This window comes from Scyliorhinus torazame, chromosome 17 (assembly GCF_047496885.1).
Source record: "Scyliorhinus torazame isolate Kashiwa2021f chromosome 17, sScyTor2.1, whole genome shotgun sequence".
Taxonomy (NCBI): Eukaryota; Metazoa; Chordata; class Chondrichthyes; order Carcharhiniformes; family Scyliorhinidae; genus Scyliorhinus; species Scyliorhinus torazame.
The window spans coordinates 67,875,354-67,897,829 of NC_092723.1; the positions used below are offsets into that span (position 1 = coordinate 67,875,354).

The 22,476-nt window shown below is 44.9% G+C and overlaps 1 protein-coding gene across 2 annotated transcripts in view; it reads right to left on the bottom strand.

The window, feature by feature from the left end:
- LOC140393925 (E3 ubiquitin-protein ligase TRIM33-like) overlaps nt 1–22,476 on the bottom strand; it is a 256,428-nt gene that overhangs the window by 133,294 nt on the left and 100,658 nt on the right. For both annotated transcript variants that reach the window (XM_072480565.1, XM_072480564.1), the window contains exon 4: nt 21,105–21,237. In XM_072480565.1, coding sequence (XP_072336666.1) covers nt 21,105–21,237 — 133 coding nt within the window. The remainder of the gene's footprint in view (nt 1–21,104; nt 21,238–22,476) is intronic.

The window sequence follows — 22,476 nt, forward strand, 5'->3', positions numbered from 1 at the left end:
TAGAACAACCATCAAACATCTCCCCCCACCCTCACAAACCCTCAGTTTGAGTCCAACTTTTTGGTTTGAATAAAGGTCCACGCCTCTTCAGGCGTTTTGAAATAATGGTGCTGATCCTTGTATGTGACCTACAATCACGCTGGCTGCAGCATTCCTAATCTCACTCCTTTCCAGTGCAACACCACCTTGGCCCGGTTGAAACCCGCTCTCCCCTTTGCAACCTCCGTGCTCCAGTCCGGGTATATTCGGATCTCCGCATTGTCCCACCTGCTGCTCCGCTCCTTCTTGGCCCATTTCAAGACCCTCTCTCTGTCCGTGAAGCGGTGAAACCTCACCACAATGGCCCTTGGCGGCTCGTTAGCCTTGGGCCTCCTCGCCAGCACCGTGTGCCCCATCCAGCTCCAGAGGTCTCGAAGGGGCCTCCGTGCCCATCATCGCCTCGAGCATCGTGCTCGCATATGCCCCGGCATCGGCCCCCTCCACTCCTTCAGGGAGACCCAGGATCCGCAAGTTCTTTCTGTGTTCTCCAGGTCTTCGAATCTTCCCACCCACCTCTTGTGCAGCGCCTCGTGCTCCTCCACTCTCACCGCCAGGCCTAAGATCTCGTCCTCATTCTCACTGACTTATTTCTGCATCTCCTGGATCTTTACCTCATGGGCCTTCTGGGTCATCCCTAGTCCTTCAATCGCCGACAACATAGGCGCCAGCATCTCCTTCCGCAGCTCCTCGAAGCAGCGCTTGATGAACTCCTGCAGCTCCGGCCCGCATTCCGCTTTGTCCCCGGCCGCCGCCATTTTGCTTTTTTTCCCCTCCCTTCTCCCGCTGCTCCAATGCCGTTTTTTTGGCCGTTTCACTTCTGGTCTGGTTCATAAAAGGTGAAGGGGGACCTTACTCTTTCCTTCCCCACGGATCGTCTTCAAAAAAATTCCCGTTGGGGCTCCTCTAAAGGGCCCGAAAGTCCGTGATAGCGGGAGCTGCCGAATCGTGCGGCTTAGCTCCGCATAGCCGCAACCGGAAGTCCAGAGCACCCTACTTAAGCCCACACCTCCACCCTATCCACGTAACCCAGTAATCCCACTTACCCTTTTTGAAGGGGGAGAGTGAACAGTGGTACATATCGGTACAAACGACATCAGTTAAAAAAAGGGATGAGGTCCTAAAAGCAGAATACAGGGAGCTAGGAAGGAAGTTAAGAAATCAGACCTCAAAGGTTGTGATCTCAGGATTACTGCCAGTGCCATGTGCTAGTCAGAGTAGAAATGACAGGATATACAAGATGAATACATGGCTGAAGAGATGGTGTCAGGGGGAGGGTTCAGATTTCTGGGGCATTGGGGCCGGTTCTGGGGGAGGTGTGACCTGTACAAACTGGACGTGTTTCACCTGGGCAGGACTGGAACTGATGTGTGTGGCTATTTGCTAGAGCAGTTGGGGAGAGTTTAAACCAATATGCCAGGGGGATGGGAACCTATGCAAGGAGTCAGAGAAAGAGGGAGCCAGGACAAAAAAAAAAGGTAGAAAAGTGATAGGTGGAGAAACCAAGGGCAAAATTCAAACAGGGCAATAGAGAAAAATATTGGGAGCAAGACAAACAATGTGAAAAAGACAAACTTAAAGGCTCTGTGCCTTAACGCACGGAGCATTTGCAATAAAGTGGATGAACTAATATCGCAGATAGACATAAATGGGTATGATATAATTGAGATTACGGAGACATGGCTGCAGGGTGACCAGGGATGGGAACTGAATGTCCCAGGGTTTGCAGTATTTAGGAAGGACAGGCATAAAAGAAAAGGTGGTGGTGTGGCACTGCTGGTTAAAGAGGAAATTAACACAGTAGTGAGAAAGGATATTAACTCTGACAATGTGGAATCTGTATGGGTAGAGTTGAGAAATACCATGGGGCAAAAAACATTAGTGGGTGTCATATATAGACCCCAAACTGCAGTGATGTTGGGAATGGCATTAAACATGAAATTAGAGATGCATGTAATAAGGGAATATCAGTGATCATGGTTGATTTTAATCTTCACATAGATTGGACAAATCAAATTAGCCACAATGCCATAGGAGGAAGAAATCCTGGAGTGTATACAGGATGGTTTTATTGACGAATATGTGGAGGAACCAACTGGAGAGCAGGCCATCTTAGACTGGGTACTGTGTAATGAGGAGGGAATCATTACCAATCTGGCTGTGCGAGGCCCCTTGGGATTGAGCGGCCATAACATGACAGAATTTCTTTATCAAGATGGAGCGTGAAGTAGTTGATTCGGAGACTAGGGTGCTGAATCTTAATAAAGGGAACTATGAAGATATGAGGCGTGAGTTGGCCTTGATAGATTGGGGAGAGTTACTTAAAAGGGATGACAGTAGATAGGCAATGGCAAACATTCAAGGAACACATGGAGGAACTACAACAACTGTTCATTCCTGTCAGGCACAAAAGCAAACTGGGTAAGAGGGCCAATCCATGGCTTACAAAGGAAATTAGAAATAGTATGCGATCCAAGGAAGAAGCATACAGATTGGCCACAAAGAATAATAGGATTGGGAGCAGTTTAGAATTCAGCAAAGAAAGACGAAGGGATTAAGAAGGGGAAAGTAGGGGGCAGCACGGTGGCGCAGTGGGTAGCACTGCTGCCTCACGGCACTGAGGTACCAGGGTCGATCCCGGCCCCGGGTCACTGTCCATGTGGAGTTTGCACATTCTCCGTGTTTGCGTGGATTTCGCCCCCAGAACCCAAAGCTGCGCAGGGTAGGTGGATTGGCCACGCTAAATTGCCCCTTAATTGGAAAAAAATGAATTGGACACTCTAAATTTATTTTTTTTAAAAGGGGAAAGTACAATACGAAAACTGTAAAGAGCAGTGAACAAAAAGACTGACACTAAGAGTTTCTATAGATATGTGAAGAGAAAGAGATTGGTAAAGAGAAAGGTAGGCCCCCTACAGACAGAAACAGGGGAATGCATAATAAGGGACATATAAATGGCTGAGCAATTGAATACATACTTTGGTTCTGCCTTCACAAAAAAAGGACACAAATCAGATACCAGAAATGTTGGAGAATGAAAGGTTTAGTGAGAGGGAAGAACTGAGGGAGATCAACATTGGTAGAGAAATGGTGCTGGGAAAATTAATGGGATTGAAGGAGAATAAATCCCCAGGGCCTGAGAATCTGCATCCCAGAGTGTTTAAAGAGGCGGCTCTGGAAATAGTGGATGCATTGGTAGTCATCTTCCGGGATTCTATAGACTCTGGAACAGTCCCTGCAGATTCAGATTGGAGGGTAACTCATGTCACTCCAATATTCAAAAAGGGAGGCAGAGAGAAAGCAGGGAATGATAGAGCAGTAAACCTAACATCAGTAATGGGGAAATTCTTGAATCCATTATCAAGGACTTTATAGCGGAATATTTGGAAAGCAGTGGCAGGGTCAGTCAGTCAGCATGGATTTATGAAGGGAAAATCATGCTTGACAAATCTGTTGGAATTCTTTGAAGGTGTAACCAATGCAGTTGACAAGGGGGAGCCAATGTGGTATATTCAGACTTTCAGAAGTCTCGCATAAGAAATTATTGCGCAAAATTAAAACGCATAGGATTGGGGGAAATGTATGGAGGTGGATAGAAAACTGGTTGGCAGAGAGGAAACAAAGAGCAGGAATTAACGGGTCCTTTTCAAACTGGCAGGCAGTAACTAGTGGGGTGCCACAGGGATCGGTGCTGAGACCCCACTTGTTCACAATATATATTAATGATTTGGATGGGGAACAAAATGTAACATCTCAAAGTTTGCAGATGATACCAAGTTAGGAGGGAGGGTGAACTGCGACGAGGATGCAGGGATCCTACAGCATGACCTCGACAGGTTGGGCGAGTGGGCAAATCAATGGCAGATGCAGTATAATTTGGATAAGTGTGAGGTTATTCACTTTGGAAGCAAAAACAAGAGGGCAGATTACTATCTGAATGGTTGTAAATTGGGAGAGGGGAGTGTGCAGCGGGACCGGGACCTTGATATCCTTGTGCACCAGTCATTGAAGGTAAGCATGCAGGTGCAGCAGGCGGTAAAGAAGGCTAATGGTATGTTGGCCTTCATTGCGAGAGGTTTAGAGTATAGAAGCAGGGATGTGTTGCTGCAGTTATACGGGGCCTTGGTGAGGCCATATTTGGAATATTATGTGTAATTTATGTCTCCTTCTCTGAGGAAGGATGTTCTTGCTCTCAAGGGAGTGCAGTAAAGGTTTACCAGACTGATTCCAGGGATAGTGGGACTATCATACGAGGAGAGATTGACAAGGTGGGAATTTTTCTCGCTGGAGATCAGAAGAATGAGGGGGGGGGGGGGGGGGTGGAATCTCAGAGAATTATAAAATTTTAATAGGACTAGACAGGGTAGATGCAGGCAAGATGTTACAAATGATGGTTGTGTCCAGAACCAGGGGTCACAGTCTAAGGATTCAGGGTAAACCATTTTGGACAGAGATGAGGAGACATTTCTTCACCCAAAGACAGGTGATCCTGTGGAATTCATTACCACAGGAAGTAGTTGATGCTAAATCATTGAATATATTCAAGAGGTGGCTAGATATAGCACTTAGGGAGAATGAGTTCAAAGGCTATGGGGAGACAGCAGGATTAGGCTATTGAGTTGGATGATCAGCCATGATCGTGATGAATGGCGGAGCAGGCTCGAAGGGACAAAAGGCCTCCTCCTGCTCCTATCTTCTATGTATTTATGTGTCGATAAGCCATGGTCCTGCAAGCATGAGATCGGAGATAATCGGCCCTATTGAGATAGATCGATAGTTGGAGATTGCCCAGAAGTAGCCAGACTTTCTGGCACCTCGATTTCCTGCCTTACCTTATATATGTGATAAGGTTACATACGGACAATTTACCTACGGCTGGACCATGGAGAGGTTCCTGGTGTCCAGCAGAGTTGGAATCAGCATCTCCATTGGATGCTGCAGCCCCCACCCAGTGACAATGGCTGAGGGCCAGAGGAACTTCTGGAAGGGTGCGAAGGAGGTAAGGGGCACCCAGTGAATCTCCCCAGTTAAGACTCAACATGGAGACGACAAGGTAGACTCTATGGCAAACCAGAAATGGCGAGAAGTGGTGTACGAGAAACAACCTTCGCAGAAGAGGGCCCTGAGATGACTGAGACCCAGTGGATTAGACCCTCAGCTCCATCAAGTTCATCAGCACGGGCAACATTAGAATTTTGGGCAGATAATATATGGGCTAATTTGGGAGAGTAACTGTTTTGCGTTTGTGAATAAATTTGGGTTGAATCGTGAATGTGTTTGTCCTTTGCTATCTCGCAAAAAAGATAATCTGTGCAAAATATTTTACTGACAAAACTGATCGAAGTGGCTGATAACGGACAAACAGCATTGGCATTCCAGAGTGGGACTCGATAAAAAGTGACCTAGTTGCTCAGAATTAGAATCCACCAACCTTGTTCTCCAACATCCAGCCTGAGCCAGAGTTAAGAGGGCCCCACGTGATGGCCAGGATTTTAGATATAACATTTGAATAAACAATTCAACCGGAGATTTATTTTAGATATAACATTTTTAATAGCCTGGGTTAGAGTGTTTTGACTGCAATAGTCATGTTTTTAAAAGAATCATGTTTTGCAAGACTGGAGAGAGATAAAATTGACCAGAGTAAAAAGTCTGGGATAATGCACTGTTGCTTGACGGACGGACGGCCCCTGGGGAGTTGATGTGTTTTCAGCTTGGAGAGATGACGCCAGATATTCAGACATTGAGAAAGCTTTTGAGTTTAGTTGACCTACAACGCCAGAGATTTCTACTTCAACACAGTGGAGACGTTCGGTATTGCAGAAGGCTTGGGACAGAAGTGAAGACTGGAACTGAAAAGGGGTTGCGGACTGCGAACGGGGAGTTGGGAGAGTGTATAAATGTTTTGTCTTTTTGATCTATATTGTTCTTTATTTATTTCACGCTGTTACAGAGTTTAAGTTTTTTGATTGTCATTATTAAGTCCCGAAAGACGTGCTTGTTAGACGAGTTGGACATTCTGAATTCTCCGTGTACCCGAACAGGCGCTGGAATGTGGCAACTCGGGCTTTTCACTGTAACTTCAATGCAGTGTTAATGTAAGACTACTTGTGACAATAATAATCATTATTATTTTGTTGCGACAGTTTTATGTTTTTTTTATTGAGATGTTTGGGGTTGGTTGTTTTTTCATGGACAGGGCAGGATGGGAGGGGAGGGAATGCCTTGAGTGGGGGCCTCTGTGCTCGCTAACATAAGTCGGCGAGTGAACGGAGGTGAGGTTGGGGAGGGGCTGCGGACATTGGCTTTGATGGGCCTAAGAGGGTGTGTGTGTGTGTGTGTGTGTGTGTGTGGGGGGGGGGGGGGGGGGGGGGGGGAAGGAATCTATACTGGGTGAGTGTTTTGCGAGGGGAAGTGCAGGGGGGGATTCTGGGAGGGGGTTAGATGTTAAAAATGGATAGGGGTGGGTCAGGTTCATGGGGCAGGGCCCAGTGTTACGTTGATGGTGGATAAGAAGGGAGAATGCGGAGAAGGTGAAGATCTGGGGGGGGGGGGGGGGGGGGAGGGGGAAAGAGGAGAGAAGAGACTCCCAGTGGGTTTGAATGGAGGAGAGTCTGTGCAGGGGCGGGGCTGAGGGCATTGTCAACAGTGCTGCTCCCAATGACCCCGGGGAAATACTATGGGAGTCCGGTAGTAGTAGCGACGTTGAAAATCTGGAGGCAGTTGCGCAGCACTTTAGGCTGGGGGAGGGAGCAAGGGATATGCCGATTCGGGGGAAATCACAGATTTGAGCCAGGGAAGTGGGATGGGAGTTTTCGGAGATGGGAGGAGAAAGGAGTCAGGGCACTAAAGGATTTGCTTCTGGTGGGAAGGTTTGCGGGACTGAAGGAGCTGGAGGTGAAATATGGATTGGGGCAGGGGGAAATGTTTAGGTACGTGCAGGTCCGAGATTTCGCTAAGAAAGAGGTGCAGAGCTTTCCTGTGGCGCTAGCCTCCACACTGTTGGAGGTGCTGCTGACGACAGGGAGAATGGAGAGGGGGGTGGGTGGTATCAGCGATTTATGGGGCGATTCGGGAAGAGAAGGCACACTGGAGGGGATTAAGACAAAGTGGGAGGAAGAGTTGGGAGACTGCATGGAGGTGGTGTTGTGGTGTGAGGTGCTCCAGAGGGTGAACGTCTCAACTGTGCGCGCGAGGTTGGAGGTGATACAGCTGAAGTTGGTGTATAGGGCACACCTCACAAAGGCGAGGATGAGCTGATTCTTTGAGGGGGTGGAGAATGTTTGTGGAGAACATTGCGGGGGAGTCCCCCGCAAACCACATTCATATATTTTAGTCCTGTCCAAGGCTGGAGGGGTATTGGAGGGAGGTTTTCAGGGTAATTTCAAAGGTGTTACATGTGAGGCTTGAGCCGGGTCCTCTGGAGGCCAAATTCAGGGTATCGGATTGGTCAGGGTTGGAAGCGGATGCTGATGCAGATGTTTTAGCCTTCACCTCACTGATCGCCCGAAGGTAGATGCTGTTGGGATGGAGGATAAATTCTGGTGTGGGGATCTGTTGGAGTTTTTAAACACTCGAGAAGGTGGAAGTTTGAATTGAGGGGAAGGATAGAAGGATTCTAAAATTCTTGGCTTTGTTCATTATGCACTTTCAATAATTGGATGACATTGAACATTAGTGGGGGGGGTGTTGGACAGTGTATGTTGTTGATGACTATGTATGGGTGGCTGGTGGATTCCCGATTCCCTTTCTTTGATGTTTGTATGTAAAATGTTGGGGGTTGGTGGGAGGAAGGGGTTGTTGACCAGGGGTTTGACATTGTATTTCTGTTACTGTTGATTGCTGGTGGGTTTAAATTTGGATGAAAATGTGAAAAAGGAGAATAAAAATAGGTTTTAAAAAAGACCACTAGCAAAATCTATTACTCTAACAGTGGGATAGTAAATAAAAATGATTAATAGTATTTAAAGCAGTGCAGGCTTGTTTGAGGACAAGAGGGAAGGTGAAACAAACCAGTCGAAACGGCTTTTTGAAGATATCCAGCCAGAGTCTGCAGGGGTTCTATCAGGAGCTAACTCTGTTCTGGAAAGCAAGAATTGTGCATTGTGCCATTGAGATGTAGGATGAATTGAGAGCTGCAAGTTTTTTTTTCTTTCTTGGTGTTTAATTGGGAATAGAGATAGTAATTAAAGGTATTGTATTGAGTAGTACTGTTTAAGGGGCAATTATAAGCTATTTTCAGGTGTGATGTTAAAGAATTTAATATTGTGTTTATAATAAAGTTTTTTTTTTAAATACCAAATCCCTATTTCTTCGTACAATTACTCCTGGAAGGAAGTATTTTTTCTGCAGTCTTACAAAATAAACTAAAATATTGGGATTTCGGTCCAGTCCCCTAGCCACTGATGGTCTAGGATTGTAATAGGATTCAAGTGGGCAGACGGGAGTACAGACATCAGACTAGTAAATTGGGCCATAAATCAGGTGTCTCTAACACAAGGTGAACAAACTACAGAACTAGGATAGTCAAGGGAGTTGGGAAAACTCTGGGAAGGAATTTAGTGAAAGCCGGACCCTACCCTAGTCGATTCCCACACACCTGTGACGAACCCCAGAGAGAGAATTAGGCATGGCCAGGCTGTTTGGGAAAGAAACCCTTTGGACATACCTAAAAGAAATGGCCCAAACTGGTCTAAGTTTGTAAGAACCTGATGGCAGATCCGGGTTCCGAAGGGCAAAAATTGTTGGGAACATCTCCCTAAAAGAGTTCAGCAGACGGGCTTCTAAACGGAATAAAGTGATTGCGATCGCTAGTTGCATGGAACAGTTCCGTGGGAAAGAGACGGAAAAAAAATTGAAAAGGCAATTAAAAGTGACACTAAGCAGCAGATAAAGAAGCTGAAGAGCGAGTTAGTGGTACGAGACCAGAGAAACCAAGCTGGCCTACATATGAGCCAGTTTCAGGCTCAATGCGAGAAGACGCATCAGAAAGAGCAGCGTGCGACCAGGGATCACGATGCGGCGCAATTGGCAGCAGAAGAATTAAAAAAGGGGCAGCATGGTGGTGCAGTGGGTTAGCCCTGGTTGCCTCACATGGCGGTATCATAAAGATACCTGGCGACTCATGAGCAAAGGTGACCTAAACAGAGCAAATAGAATAAAGCTAGAAAGAGCAACAGTACCATGTGAAACAATGAAGATATTTAGCTCCCACAAGGGCTTTCAGTTGCGGGGTAATATCCTGTGTCTGGGTTAAGTTCCTTCGCAACACGTTGGTAGAAAACCTATTCATCGTATTCCTTCATCTTAAAGAAACCCCAGTAGGGCTTTCACCTGCATGGTTATTTCCTGTGTTCGGGATTAGCTAAAACCGACTCTTCGCGTCCACGTGACTTCCACTTATGCAACTCATCATTCCAGGAAAGCACCCCATTAAGCACCCCACTGGCGTTTCGGCTACTCCAATTTGGAATAGACACACAGACCTCCACAGGGTTTTCCCAAGACTTTCATTCTGTGTTTCAGTTTATTTAAAACCTATTCTTCTCGTCTACACGACTTCCGCATGAGAGACTCTGCCTTGTGGCAAAACCACAACTTAATCATTCCAGGAAGGCAACCAAATTAAACAGATGCCTGGCCACCTCAGATTCAGGGATAAAGCAACAAAATCCATGGTATAACCTAAAATGGGAATCAATTGATATTATAAGGAGATTTGAAAAGAAGGAGGAGCCAGCATTTCTGATTTTAAAAAACAGGTTAAAGGGATATGGGCAACAAGTGGGAAGGTGCATATGTGACCAGGATGACATCAAGCATGATCTGATTGACTGACGGAGCAGGCTCAAAGGGCTGCATTGCCTACATCTGTTCTCAAGTCCTATATCCCATCTGGTGGGAAGGATAATGGCGAGAAGGAATCAGATATTAAGGAATAATAACAGGTGCTACCCTGAACTCTCTCTGCAGTATGTGGTATGTTATATGGTACCTTGGATTCTTCGCCTCAGAATGGAAACAAGAACACAGACCCACAGAAGAAAGGACCAGCAATAGGAGGATTGAATAAACTTAACCTGGATACATGTGGTCCATCCTTATGGAATGTGAGGACGGTATCCTATGAGTGCACTCCAATAAAACCATATGGGTGGTGTACAGGGGCTGGAGTTAGGACAGGGGTGCCTCGGGAAGATCATGGAAAAGTAATATATATATTGTATGAAATCAGGAATGGACCGAGGCCCACTGTTGGTGCACCCCTTCCGCTTGTCGTGAAACCACCCCAGGGCTCTAAAATGGGTTGGTACTAAAACGCATGGGGGAAAGTAGTATATGACAACATCCACGAGGAATTGGTACCTGTAGTGGTGGATCCAGCCCAGACTGGTGTCCTTCTCCATTCAGGAGACTATACCTCCACTTGATCTGTAGGCTAGTGCAGAATTAGGGTAATATACGAGGGCAAGGGTAGACCCAAGCCCAAGGGGCGCAAGAGGGGGGAAATCCTGAACGACTGACCATCTGCGTACAGTGCAGGAGTGTCCACGGAACACCTTCGATTTGGCTGATCTGGACAACAAACTCAGTTTTAACCTGAGTGGGAAGACCGTGGGAAGTTTAAAAGAGAAAACTCAGCAGGGTGCCGAGGGAGATTTGGCAAGGAACAAGGCCAGCAGCCTTATGGTTGCTGTGCTAGAAGGGCACACCCAAACTATTAGTCAGATTATCAATGATGTGGAGATGCCGGCATTGGACTGGGGTGAGCACAGTAAGAAGTCTTACAACACCAGGTTAAAGTCCAACAGGTTTGTTTCGATGTCACTAGCTTTCGGAGCGCTGCCTCTTCCTCAGGTGAATGAAGAGGTATGTTCAAGAAACATATATATATATATATATATATATATATAGACAGATCCAAAGATGCCAGACAATGCTTGGAATGCGAGCATTAGCAGGTGATTAAATCTTTACAGATCCAGAGATGGGGTAACCCCAGGTTAAAGATGTGTGAATTATGTCAAGCCAGGAGAGTTGGTAGGATTTCGCAGGCCACATGGTGGGGGATGAATGTAATGCAACATGAATCCCAGGTCCTGGTTGAGGCCGCACTCATGTGTGCGGAACTTGGCTATAGGTTTCTGCTCGGCGATTCTGCGTTGCCGCGCGTCCTGAAGGCCGCCTTGGAGAACGCTTACCCGGAGATCAGAGGCTGAATGCCCTTGACTGCTGAAGTGTTCCCCGACTGGAAGGGAACATTCCTGCCTGGTGATTGTCACGTGATGTCCATTCATTCGTTGTCGCAGCGTCTGCATGGTCTCACCAATGTACCGTACCACGCTTCGGGACATCCTTTCCTGCAGCGTAGGAGGTAGACAACGTTGGCCGAGTCGCACAAGTATGTACCGCGTACCTGGTGGATGGTGTTCTCACGTGTAATGGTGGTATCCATGTAAATGATCTGGCACGTCTTGCAGAGATTGCCATGGCAGGGTTGTGTGGTGTCGTGGTCACTGTTCTGAAGGCTGGGTAGTTTGCTGCAAACAATGGTTTGTTTGAGGTTGCGCAGTTGTTTGAAGGCAAGTAGTGGGGGTGTGGGGATGACCTTGGCAAGATGGCAAGATTATCAAGGAGAGGGTGAAGGATGATATCACACAGCAGAACCGAATCCAACGTAGTATCTAGACAGTAGATGGTCGAGCAGCTGAAGAAAAACCACAACCAGGTAGGCAGGGGTAAAGTCCCGTCCTGGATCAGCAACGAACAAATGCAACTGTCTCGAGAAAAAGGCATCCCAATATCACTAATTGCCAATTGCGACAGCTGACCAGGGTCTGGTTTAACAACAGCTATGCAGGAACTCCGGGGAGAGCACTGGGGATGGTGTTAGGAATCTCCTTAATCCTGGATAGTAAAGTCGGGTTGAGAGTCTTTGAAGCCGAAATATAGGGATCATACAAGTGTGAATGTGGATAGGATGATGGAACCTTGTCATATGTGGTTGAGAAAGGAGAGAGGCTCCTAGGCACCAGTCTAGACAAATGTGAGCACACAGACAGAGAGTGCAGTTGTGTGTCCATATATGGTTTATTTCAGAGGATGTACAGTGCAGAAGGAGGCCACCCGACCCATTGAGTCTGCACTGGCCCCTGGAAGGAGCACCCCACACAAGCCCATTCCTCTACCTTATCCCCATAACCCAGTAACCCCACCTTGGACACAAGGGCAATTTATCATGGCCAATCCAACTAACCTGCACATTTTTGGACTGTTGGAGGAAACAGGAGCATCCGGAAGAAACCCATGCAGACATGGGGAGAACGTGCAGACTTTGCACAGACAGTGACCCAAGCCGGGAATCGAACCTGGGACCCTGGGGCTGTGAAGCAACTGTGCTAACCAATGAGGATGTCCTGTGCCCAGGGCAAGTACTGATTTAAATTGCACCATAAAATTTGGAACCTGGAAATTGATGTCACCCAAGTAGCATATAACGGAAGGGAAAAATATTGTGCCACAATCGCGCTAAAACAATTTGGGGCGTCAATGCGCGCTTCGCTAACACCACTTTCTGTATCAGGCCCCACATATCCGCAAGGATAGGTTTGATTGAATTAGTGGATATATACAGGAAAGAGAAAGTGGTGATGAACACCAATGAGGAACTCAGGCAGACTCTAGGAGGGTACTTCGAAAGATATGACACCGGCATAACACTTCTGCCAGAGAAGTTACAGCAAATTCGGCTACAATTGTCCACAGCACAAAAGACCCTTGTCAAAGTAGTGCAACAAACGGAGGAAATTAAAAACAAATACACCCATGAGACCACCTCCTGTCTCACATAAGTGACTGTCTATTTAAACATCCTCACAATAAAGGAGGAATTAATGCAGCATCTGCACATAGAAACCATGATCCAGTGCCACGACCAAGGGATATATTAAGGACTCTCGCCTTTAAAGGTTTTCTTTTTGTATTTGTCTGTATTTTCCACAGTTTGTTTGTATATATAAGCAGTCTAATTTAGTATTTATGATGTCTGGGTTAGGGATTAGGACAGTTTGTCTAAGATTTAGGGTACATGCCCATCCAGAAACTTAGTGAGAGATGTGATCCGGTTCGCTAACGCTCGCTGGATAAAGAGAATGGACTGTGGTAAAATGGGCAACGCCTGAATCTTAGGCCCGATAGAGATTTGGACACTTTAAATTAAACCACAGTCAGAACCAGACAGGCCTGATGGAAATTCAAACAGCCAAGTTCGAATACACTGGCCAGGGAAAGTCCAGGCTTGTCCTGTAAGCAGGAGATCGGAGATAGTCGGTGTTATTCAGATAGATCGTTGTGGATTGCCCAGCTGCAGCCAGGCTTTCTGGACCTCAATTTCCCACCGTTACCTTATTTGGGATAAAGTTAAGTGCGGACAATGCACCTGGAGGATGGACACCGGTTTGAAAATGAAATGAAAATCGCTTCTTGTCACAAGTAGGCTTCAAATGAACTTACTGTGAAAAGCCCCTAGTCGCCACATTCCGGCGCCTGTTCGGGGAGGCTGGTACGGGAATTGAACCGTGTTGCTGGCATGCCTTGGTCTGCTTTAAAAGCCAGCTCTTCAGCCCTGTGCTAAACCAGCACCTAATTTTTGTTTATTTTTTTTTGGGGGGGGGGGAAAGAGAAAAGAGAGAGAGAGAGCTCCTGGTGTCCTGCAGAGTTGGAATCAGCAATTCCATTGGGCATTACAAACCCTGCCCAGTACCCCCATTGGTTGAGGGTCAGAGAAACTTCTGGAAGGGCGCAAAATGGGGGATAAGAAGGGACACGCAGAGGCCCACTTCAGCGAAGACCCGACACGGAGAAAACTCAATGGCAAACCAGAGACGGACAGAAGAGGTGCACAAGAAACAACCTTTGCAGACTGGGACCTGAGACGACGGAGACCCAGAGGATTGGACCCCCAGTTCAATAAAGTTAATTGGCATTAGAATCTTGGGCAGATAATATTTGGGATAATCTGTTTTATTGCATTTGTGAATATGTTTGGGTTGAATCAGGAACCTGTGTTTGTCCTTTGTTTATCTCGCAAATAAGGGCACCTGGGTAAAAGGTTTTAATAATAAACTGGTCAAAGTGTCTTATAATTGATAGACAACAGTATAATTAAAGTTCTCAGCACAATACGAAGATTAATGAAACTGAACAGTCAGAACACATGCCTTACTTTAAGTATACTCTTTGCTGATAGTTCTCCTTTAACATAGAATGAATACAACAGAATTAACATTGTGAGATTCTAGAAGGCTGAACAATTTTTCACTTTTAAATGTATCACAGTGTTCACAGCCAATGAATACAGCAGTAACCAAATAGCAACTGAAATAAGAGCACATCCCAAAATATTTATGCCAAGCAGTTCTGGTGATATCCAGGTTACGTTTACAAAGCAGCACAGGTGGATTCTCACCATGGATAGTCAATAAGTATCAAAACAAAACACTGGATACTAGAAACCCAAAATTAAAATTAAAATCCTGGAAGTACTTAAGGTCAGACCTGCTGTGTTTCCAATGTTTTCTTCCTTTTATTTCTAGATTAAGCACTGTTCAATTTACATTCGAATCAATTTTAGCTATAATTTTCATTGATCAGAAAGCAGCATTTTTCTCACAATCTCTTAGTGAGATCTTAGGACGTAATGAAACCGTAGCATGCCAAAATACTTTAGAATGGTGAACTAGAGAAAACATGCTGATCTTCTGTATTGTAGCTTATTCAAAACACAGATTTTCATTGATGTTGTTAGACTGCTTGTCAACATTCAGTCTTGCATGAACTTATATTTGTTCCAATGACATGCAATAGAATAATCTCAGATCTCAGTCTGTGTGGATGTCTTGTTCCACCAAGACAAAAAGAAGCCTGGAGTTAAAAAAATTGTTTCACCGTGTACCTCAGCCAAGTTAAAACAGCCAACAGTTGCAGAAGTTCAAGAACAATCTTGATTAAATATATATCCGAGATGAATATATATTATGCCTGAGGCACAAGCACCAGAATGCACAATAAATTTCCTCTGCTTCTTAGCAATGAATTGGAAGATACACGTTGAAAACTTGTTTTATGAATATTCAATGCAACTGACATTTCAAGCACAGCATTTTTAAATCTAGCTACCTTCAGCTGGATCATGCGAATACACTGAAGGCCCCAGCAGCATATGTGATGTAGTATCGTGTGAGTTTGTGTCATATGTCAGGAAGGAGATTCATTAAAAAGCTTAACAATTGTTATTTTTCTTTTGTGGTAAACGAGCCACAAAATCTTTACTAATTCACAAAATTACCCTGATTGGTACTTATTGTAAAGAATCTCGGTTAGTTCACAAAGTATAAATTTATAATTTACGAATGTGACCCGGCACCATTCCATCCTTTGCCAATTGAAGGTTCTTTCAAGCTTACAGGTTGAAAATTCCTTATCCAAAATTCTTGGAGCCAAGTGTGTTTCGGATTTCGGAATATAGCGCGAATGGGTGGTGCACGTTAACGGCGCATGAGCGTCACGCGTTGGGAACCAAGCATCACCCAGGAGCCTTGTGTGATTTCCCACTCATGACATCACGTTGGCGCTCTTCAAGTGCGAATTTTGGGATTTCTCGATTTCAAGAGAAAGGATGCTCAACCTGCACTACAGGTTTTGTCCAAAATAATTCTGTTGTTCCAAATGGAAATTATCACAACATTAAGGCTGAAGCACAATATTCTATAATATAACCTGCAGGTGGCACAAAGTGCTCATAACTTGGCACATAACCACCAGATCCTGAAAAGCTGGACAGCTTTGTGCCTAAGCAGATAGTAACTTTAAATAATTTACAATCAAGTTGATTAGGTTCCCTACCAAATTAGGATGGACCGTTTAAAGTTATAAAGATTATGGAATGGAATTCAGTACTTGCAATGCGTCTGATGCGTCGGATTCATTCTGTACTTGACCTGTATTATTAAACACTTCATGTAATTGGAAAAGCTCAATTTCCCAGTACCAATCACACTTTAATAGGTGGAATCTATGCTCTCAAATTCTCATTGGCTCTGTCTGTCCAAAAATTACCCATTTTATTAGATTGTAAAGATTACATCGGGGGGCATGGTGGCACATTGTTCAACACCGTTACCTCACGGCGCCGAGGACCCGGGTTCAATCCCGGCTCACTGTCCATGGGGAGTTTGCACATTCTCTCCGTGGCTGCGTGGGTCTCACCCCCACAACCTAAAAGATGCGCAGGTAGGTGGATTGGCCACGCTAAATTGTCCCTTAATTAGGAAAAGAAAATTGGATACACTAAATTTATTTTTAAAATGTTTCCGTCACCAAACTACAATTTATTCTCAATTCAATTATTTCACTTATCTTATGGGGTTTATAAAATAAGGAATATTATCAAGTTTATAAAGTCAGAGGGCAGTACGGTGGAAAAGTGGTTAGCACTGCTGCCTCACAGTGCCAAGATCCCAGATTCGATCCCGGCTCTGGGTCACTGTTCGTGTGGAGTTTCTCCCCGTGTTTGTGTGGGTTTCGCCTCCACAACCCAAAATAAGATGTGCAGGGTAGGTGGATTGGCCACGCTAAATTGCCCCTTAATTGGAAAAAATGAATTGGGCACACGAAATTTATATTAAAAAACTTTACAAAATCAGAAAGATTATCTAACTGTACTGCTAAGCAACAAATATTGGGTCCCAGTAAGAAAACAACATCACAAAATGCTAATTCAACAAAGGACATATACAAAGCACTCTTGTACGCAAACAGAGTGCCAGTCCAACATAAAGCTTAGGTAAAAGTCGTACCTGGCGCTAGCATGAAATGACGATTAAATAAGAGCAAGTTAACTGAAAATGCTTTAAAGTTATAAATTAAATGATAATTCCATGTCTTGCAGCGTTGTTTATTTAGAAATGCATACAATTAAAGGGATATGCTAAGATAGCATTTCATTTTAAATTTCTACCTCATCACCTTCTCTTGCTCATGCTAAAACTCAGGATAAACACAAATACATTGCACAACTCCACCATGCTTTTTAATTTTAACTTCTATTTTTTGAAATTAGATTGCAGTTCAAATCCTCGGAGATAGTTAATGTACCTATTTTCACCAATGTTCAATACCTGCAACTATCTTCCCCTCTAATTTTCATCTTGTAGGTATTTCTGTATTTTTACAAGTATGTAATACCCTACCACTGAATTTTAAATATTAATACTTTCCTTCATTATTTTTGATATTTACTCAATTTTGCTCACCACGCATTTCTTTTACATTATGTAAAGGAAAATGAGCTGGCAGGACATATGCTGAGTTCACCGCGCAGGAGATGCAAATTTACTGGTCAGAAGCATCTAAAATGCATCAGAGTCAAATATGAAACTGCCACTCCAATTACTGCTGTCGTTAGATGGTTGAGAACCTCAGCCCGGCTGCACGTCGATAACATACCCTTCTAATCAGGGGTTTGTTCAGACCTTCCCGATCTTTGCAGCCAGGAATTACATTTATGAAACTGTTGGTTTTGCTAGTACTTTGCAATATGAACAGAGCAGAATATAAAGCACTGGTTGCTTTAGGCTATATTATTTCAAACATTTCTGCCATACGGGTACAACGCAAGCTCAAATTGGACTTACTAGCAGCGACAAGATTCCTGAAGTAGCTTCTCATCATCTCACACCATCTATGATAATATTGAGGAGCTTTGAGGAGCTAGGCAGCTCGAAACCCATGGGCGGCACAGTATCTCAGTGGTTAGCACTGCTGCTTCACAACACCCGGGACCCAGATTCGATTCCCGGCTTGGGTCACTCTTTTGAGAGTCTACACATTCTCCCTGTGTCTGCGTGGGTTTCCTCCGGGTGCTCTGGTTTCCTCCCACATGTCCCGAAAGACGTGCTAGTTAGGTGAATTGGACATTCTGAATTCTCACTCAGTGAACCCAAAAAGGCGCTGGAGTATGGCAACTAGGGGAATTTCACAGTAACTTCATTGCACTGTTAATGTAAGCCTACTTTTGTTTCATAGAATTTACAGTGCAGTAGGAGGCCATTCAGCCCATCGAGTCTGCACCGGCCCTTGGAAAGAGCACCCCACTTAAGCCCCACGTTTCCACCCTATCCCCCTTAACCCCGTAACCCAGTCTAACGTTTTTGGACACAAAGGGCAATTTAGAATAGCCAATCCACCTAACATGCACATCTTTGGAATGTGGGAGGAAACCGGTGCAGCCGGATGAAACCCACGCACACGCGGGGAGAACGTGCAGACTCCACACAGACAGTGACCCAAGCCGGGAATCGAACCCGGGACCTTGGAGCTGTGAAACAACTGTGTTAACCACTATGCTACCGTGCTGCTCCACGAATAAAGATTATGTGGGAAAATAAACACCCTTTAGAAAAAGCCCACAGAAAAGAATACTCAATTTACTAAAAGCAACAAACAGGAGTCTAATACAAATGGCTGGTCGATGTCTGAATCAAAAATATAGTACTTTTTTTCTCCTCCAGTCTCAACACTATGCTCCTGGCAGGGAGGGGGATGCTATATTCCCCAAGAATTCTAAGCTCCTTCAAAGATTCATTAAGGTGGCTCAGTAAAATGATTAAACAAAATGAATTCCATGGCAGACGATTTGATAATACAGCAATAAACAGCTTCTGCCCTTTTGAGTTCATATCCGAACATTTAAGAAAAGCAGTCATAGCTGCACAGGAAGCAGCTATTTGATTACAGAGACCTTGCCAGCTCTTTGTAGAGCAATTTAATCAGGTGCAAATTTATTTCACTCCCATCAAATTTCCTTTAGAAATCATTGACTTGTCTCTGCTTCTATCACCCAGCCAACAATTTCCAGGTCATTACCACTCGTTGGATTAAAACAAAATCGTCCATCCAGGCAAAGGGGCAAGAGACGAGGCTGGGGGTGTTGCCGTTTAAAGTGGTGGGAGGGAGTTGGAGATACTTGGGAATTTAGGGATGGGAGCAGTTGCATAATTAAATCTGGCCCGGTTAGTTGAGCAAATGATGGAGGACTTTCGGAGGTGGGATATGCTTCCTCTGTCACTGGCGGGGGGAGGGTACAGACCGTAAAGATGACGGTTCTCTCGAGATTTTTGTTTGTTTTCCAGTGTCTCCCGACTTTTATACCAAAGGCTTTTTTAAGCGGGTTAATGGGGTGATCTCTGGAATAGTGTGGGCGGGTAAATCCCCGCGAGTAAGGACAGTGCTATTGGAGCAGAGCTGCGGGTGGGACACAAGCTTCGGGGCACAGATAACGGCATCTCTGCCGTTCTCGTCGGCTAGGTACTTCACAAGCAGCTCTGAGGGTTTGGGGCAGTGGCGGAAGCATATGGGAATGGAGGGAGCGTCGGTGTGGGCTCCAATTTGTGGTAATCACCGGTTTGTCCCGGTGAGTTTGGATGGCAGTTTCGGAGGTGGCAGAGAGCAGGTATTGAGAGGCTGGGTTTATCGATGGGAGCTTTCCTTGTTTGGATGATTTGGAGGAGGAGTTTGAATTGCCAGGTGGGAATGGGTTTCGCTATCTGCAGGTGAGGGACTTTGTACAAAGACAGGTTTCAACCTTTCCGCATAAGGTAGTTTCAAAAACGGGGGTGGGGGGAGTCAAGAACATAGAACATACAGTGCAGAAGGAGGCCATTCGACCCATCGAGTCAGCACCGACCTTCTTAAGCTATCACTTCCACCCTATCCCCGTAATCCAATGAGCCCTCCTAATCTTTTTGGTCACGAAGGGCAATTTATCATGGCCAATCCACCTAGCCTGCACGTGTGACCTGTTTGAGCAGGTTTTTTTGGGTAGAGCACAGGTGTGTGAAGTGTGCAGGCGGGCCCACAAATCACGTCCACATGTTTTGGGCATGTCCGAAGCCAAAGGGATTCTGGCAGGGATTAGCCAATGTCATGTCCACGGTTTTAAAGTGTCGGAAGACCCGGGAATCCAGGGGGTAAGAGAGGTTGACGGTTTGGCCTTCGCCTCTTTGGTAGCCCAGAGACGGATCTTATTAGTGTGGAAAGACTCGGAGCCCCCGAAAATGGGAGTTATGGAATGAGGGGGTAGGGGGGAGTTAATTTAGGTTAGTTTAGTTTGGGCGGGAACAAGAGGGGTTGGTGGGATGTTGACTAGGTATGGTTGTTGGTTGGGGGGGGCGAGTGTTACGTACTGAACTATGTTTACATTTGTATTTGTATCTTTTGTTAGAAAACCATAAATGCCTTAATAAAATGTTTGTTAAAAATAAAATCTTCCTTGCATCCCTCTTGCATTTATGAGGATGATACCAGAAATGGGTATACATTTCATGAAACAAATGACAATATGGGTCCCCTCTTTTAAAAAGACTGAGGTGTGACATATTAGGGGTCTTGGAGCTGGTTTAGATCAGTTGGCTAGACAGCTGGTTTGTGATGCAGAGCGAGACTAGCAGCGCAGGTTCAATTCCCATACTGGCTGAGGTTATTAACGAAGACGCACCTTCTCAACCTTGCCCCTCGCCTGAGGTATGGTGATGCTGAGGTTCAACTACCACCAGTCCGCTCCACCACAAAGGGGAAAGCAGCCTATGGTCATCTGGGACTATGGCGACTTTACTTTACCTTAAACCTATGAAGAGTTTTGGTAAAATGGGATACTGTGAGAATGTTTTCTCTTGTGTGGGGGGAGCATAACTGGAAGCCATCGATAAAAGTAGTCATCAATAAATTCAATCAATCTCAGATGAATCTCCTTTCCCAAGGAGTGGCGAGAACGTGGAAGTGGTTGAACTGGAGGTACAGAACGATGGACTTAAGGGAAACATATAATAAGAGAAGGGAACAGGTGGCATGATGGTAGAAGCCTTGAGTGGAAAATAAACACTTGTAGAAACTGGTTGGCTGAATGGTCTCTTTCTCTGCTGTATATCCAAGGTAATGCCATCCTATGTAATCAATCCAAACAAGAAGAACTCTTGCAGCAAGCATTTTTTGAGCTATAGAATTGAGCCTACCTGTGTTCCTTGTGTTCCAATAACTGGCAGTCCCGACATGTCAGTTTATCACACGTCTCACAGAAAAGCTTCAAATGTTCTTGTTTATGGACAGGACAAAAGACAGGCCGCTGACTGGGTGCTCCCACTGCCTCTATAATTCAAGAGATTTAATTTAGAAATGAGACAGCTTTCAAAGTGAGTGCAGATCCTTAAAATTAGTGAAGCTCATTTGTATGCAAACTATTGAATTTGTTCATGAGTGTGCATGCAACTTTCATCTGAACAAAAAATAGCCATCAGCACAGAAAGTAAAGATAATTTCAATCACATCAGCAATTAGTGAATCTTCGTTCCAAAGCACCAGATATCACATGTTCATGTGCAGATAACACTGGCTGCAGGTTGTATAAACTGCCTGATTTCCATTAGTTCAGTGTTTCAAGTTTTTTTGCACCCTTCCCTTCACCCCAACTATGACTATTACCAATACGTCCTTTGACAGCAAAACAATGAAGGTTTGGGGAAAGTCAACACCTTCAGCAATGTTCAGTTCATCTCAACATTCAGCAACTTGCTACCTCATTACAAGTCTAGTACTTAAAACTTTTATATGAAAGATTATAGGAAACAATTTTACTGTGCCAATACAACAGTTCCAATTCACATTTTTATATGTTTTATGTTGTACATAGGCCAGAACCCTGTAATGATAAAAACAAATTTCAATTATGGGACAATTTAGCATGGCCAATCCACCTACCCTGCACATCTTTTGGTGTGGGGGTTAGATCCACGCGGACACGGGTAGAATGTGCAAACTCCACACGGACAATGACCTGGGCTGGGATCGCACCCGGGTTCTTGGCACCGTGAGGCAGCAGTGCTAACCACTGCTGCTCCATGCTGCCCAGAATACCCTGTAATTTTTAAGAGGAGATTTTGCCAGAATCATCCCGAAAGAGAAAATATATTTGTACCATTAAGTGTGGTGCTCTCATCCATTTCAGTGCCCCTGTAACCCTTTGGACTACAGCTAATCAAGTGGTGCGCATCTTTTTAAGGATCAAAATCATTGAAATGTCTAATTCAAAACGTTTAAACCAATTTCTGCAATAGACATCAAGGGTGGAGAAGGGAGTGATGTCTTTCAAAGAGTACATTAGCTGCAGTCATCAAGATTGTTTATCGGTTTCCCTTCTGATAGGTAGGAAATGCACAAGAGGGGACATGCAGGCTAATGTTAGCCAGTTAGCACGAGGAGTTTCAGGGTTACGGTTGCTGGGTTACACAACCATGACTAGATAGCAATAAAGGCAAAGTTTTGATCATAGGAAAGATGTAATTGTACAGGATGGATGGCACGGTGATAGTGGCTAGAACTGCTGCTTCA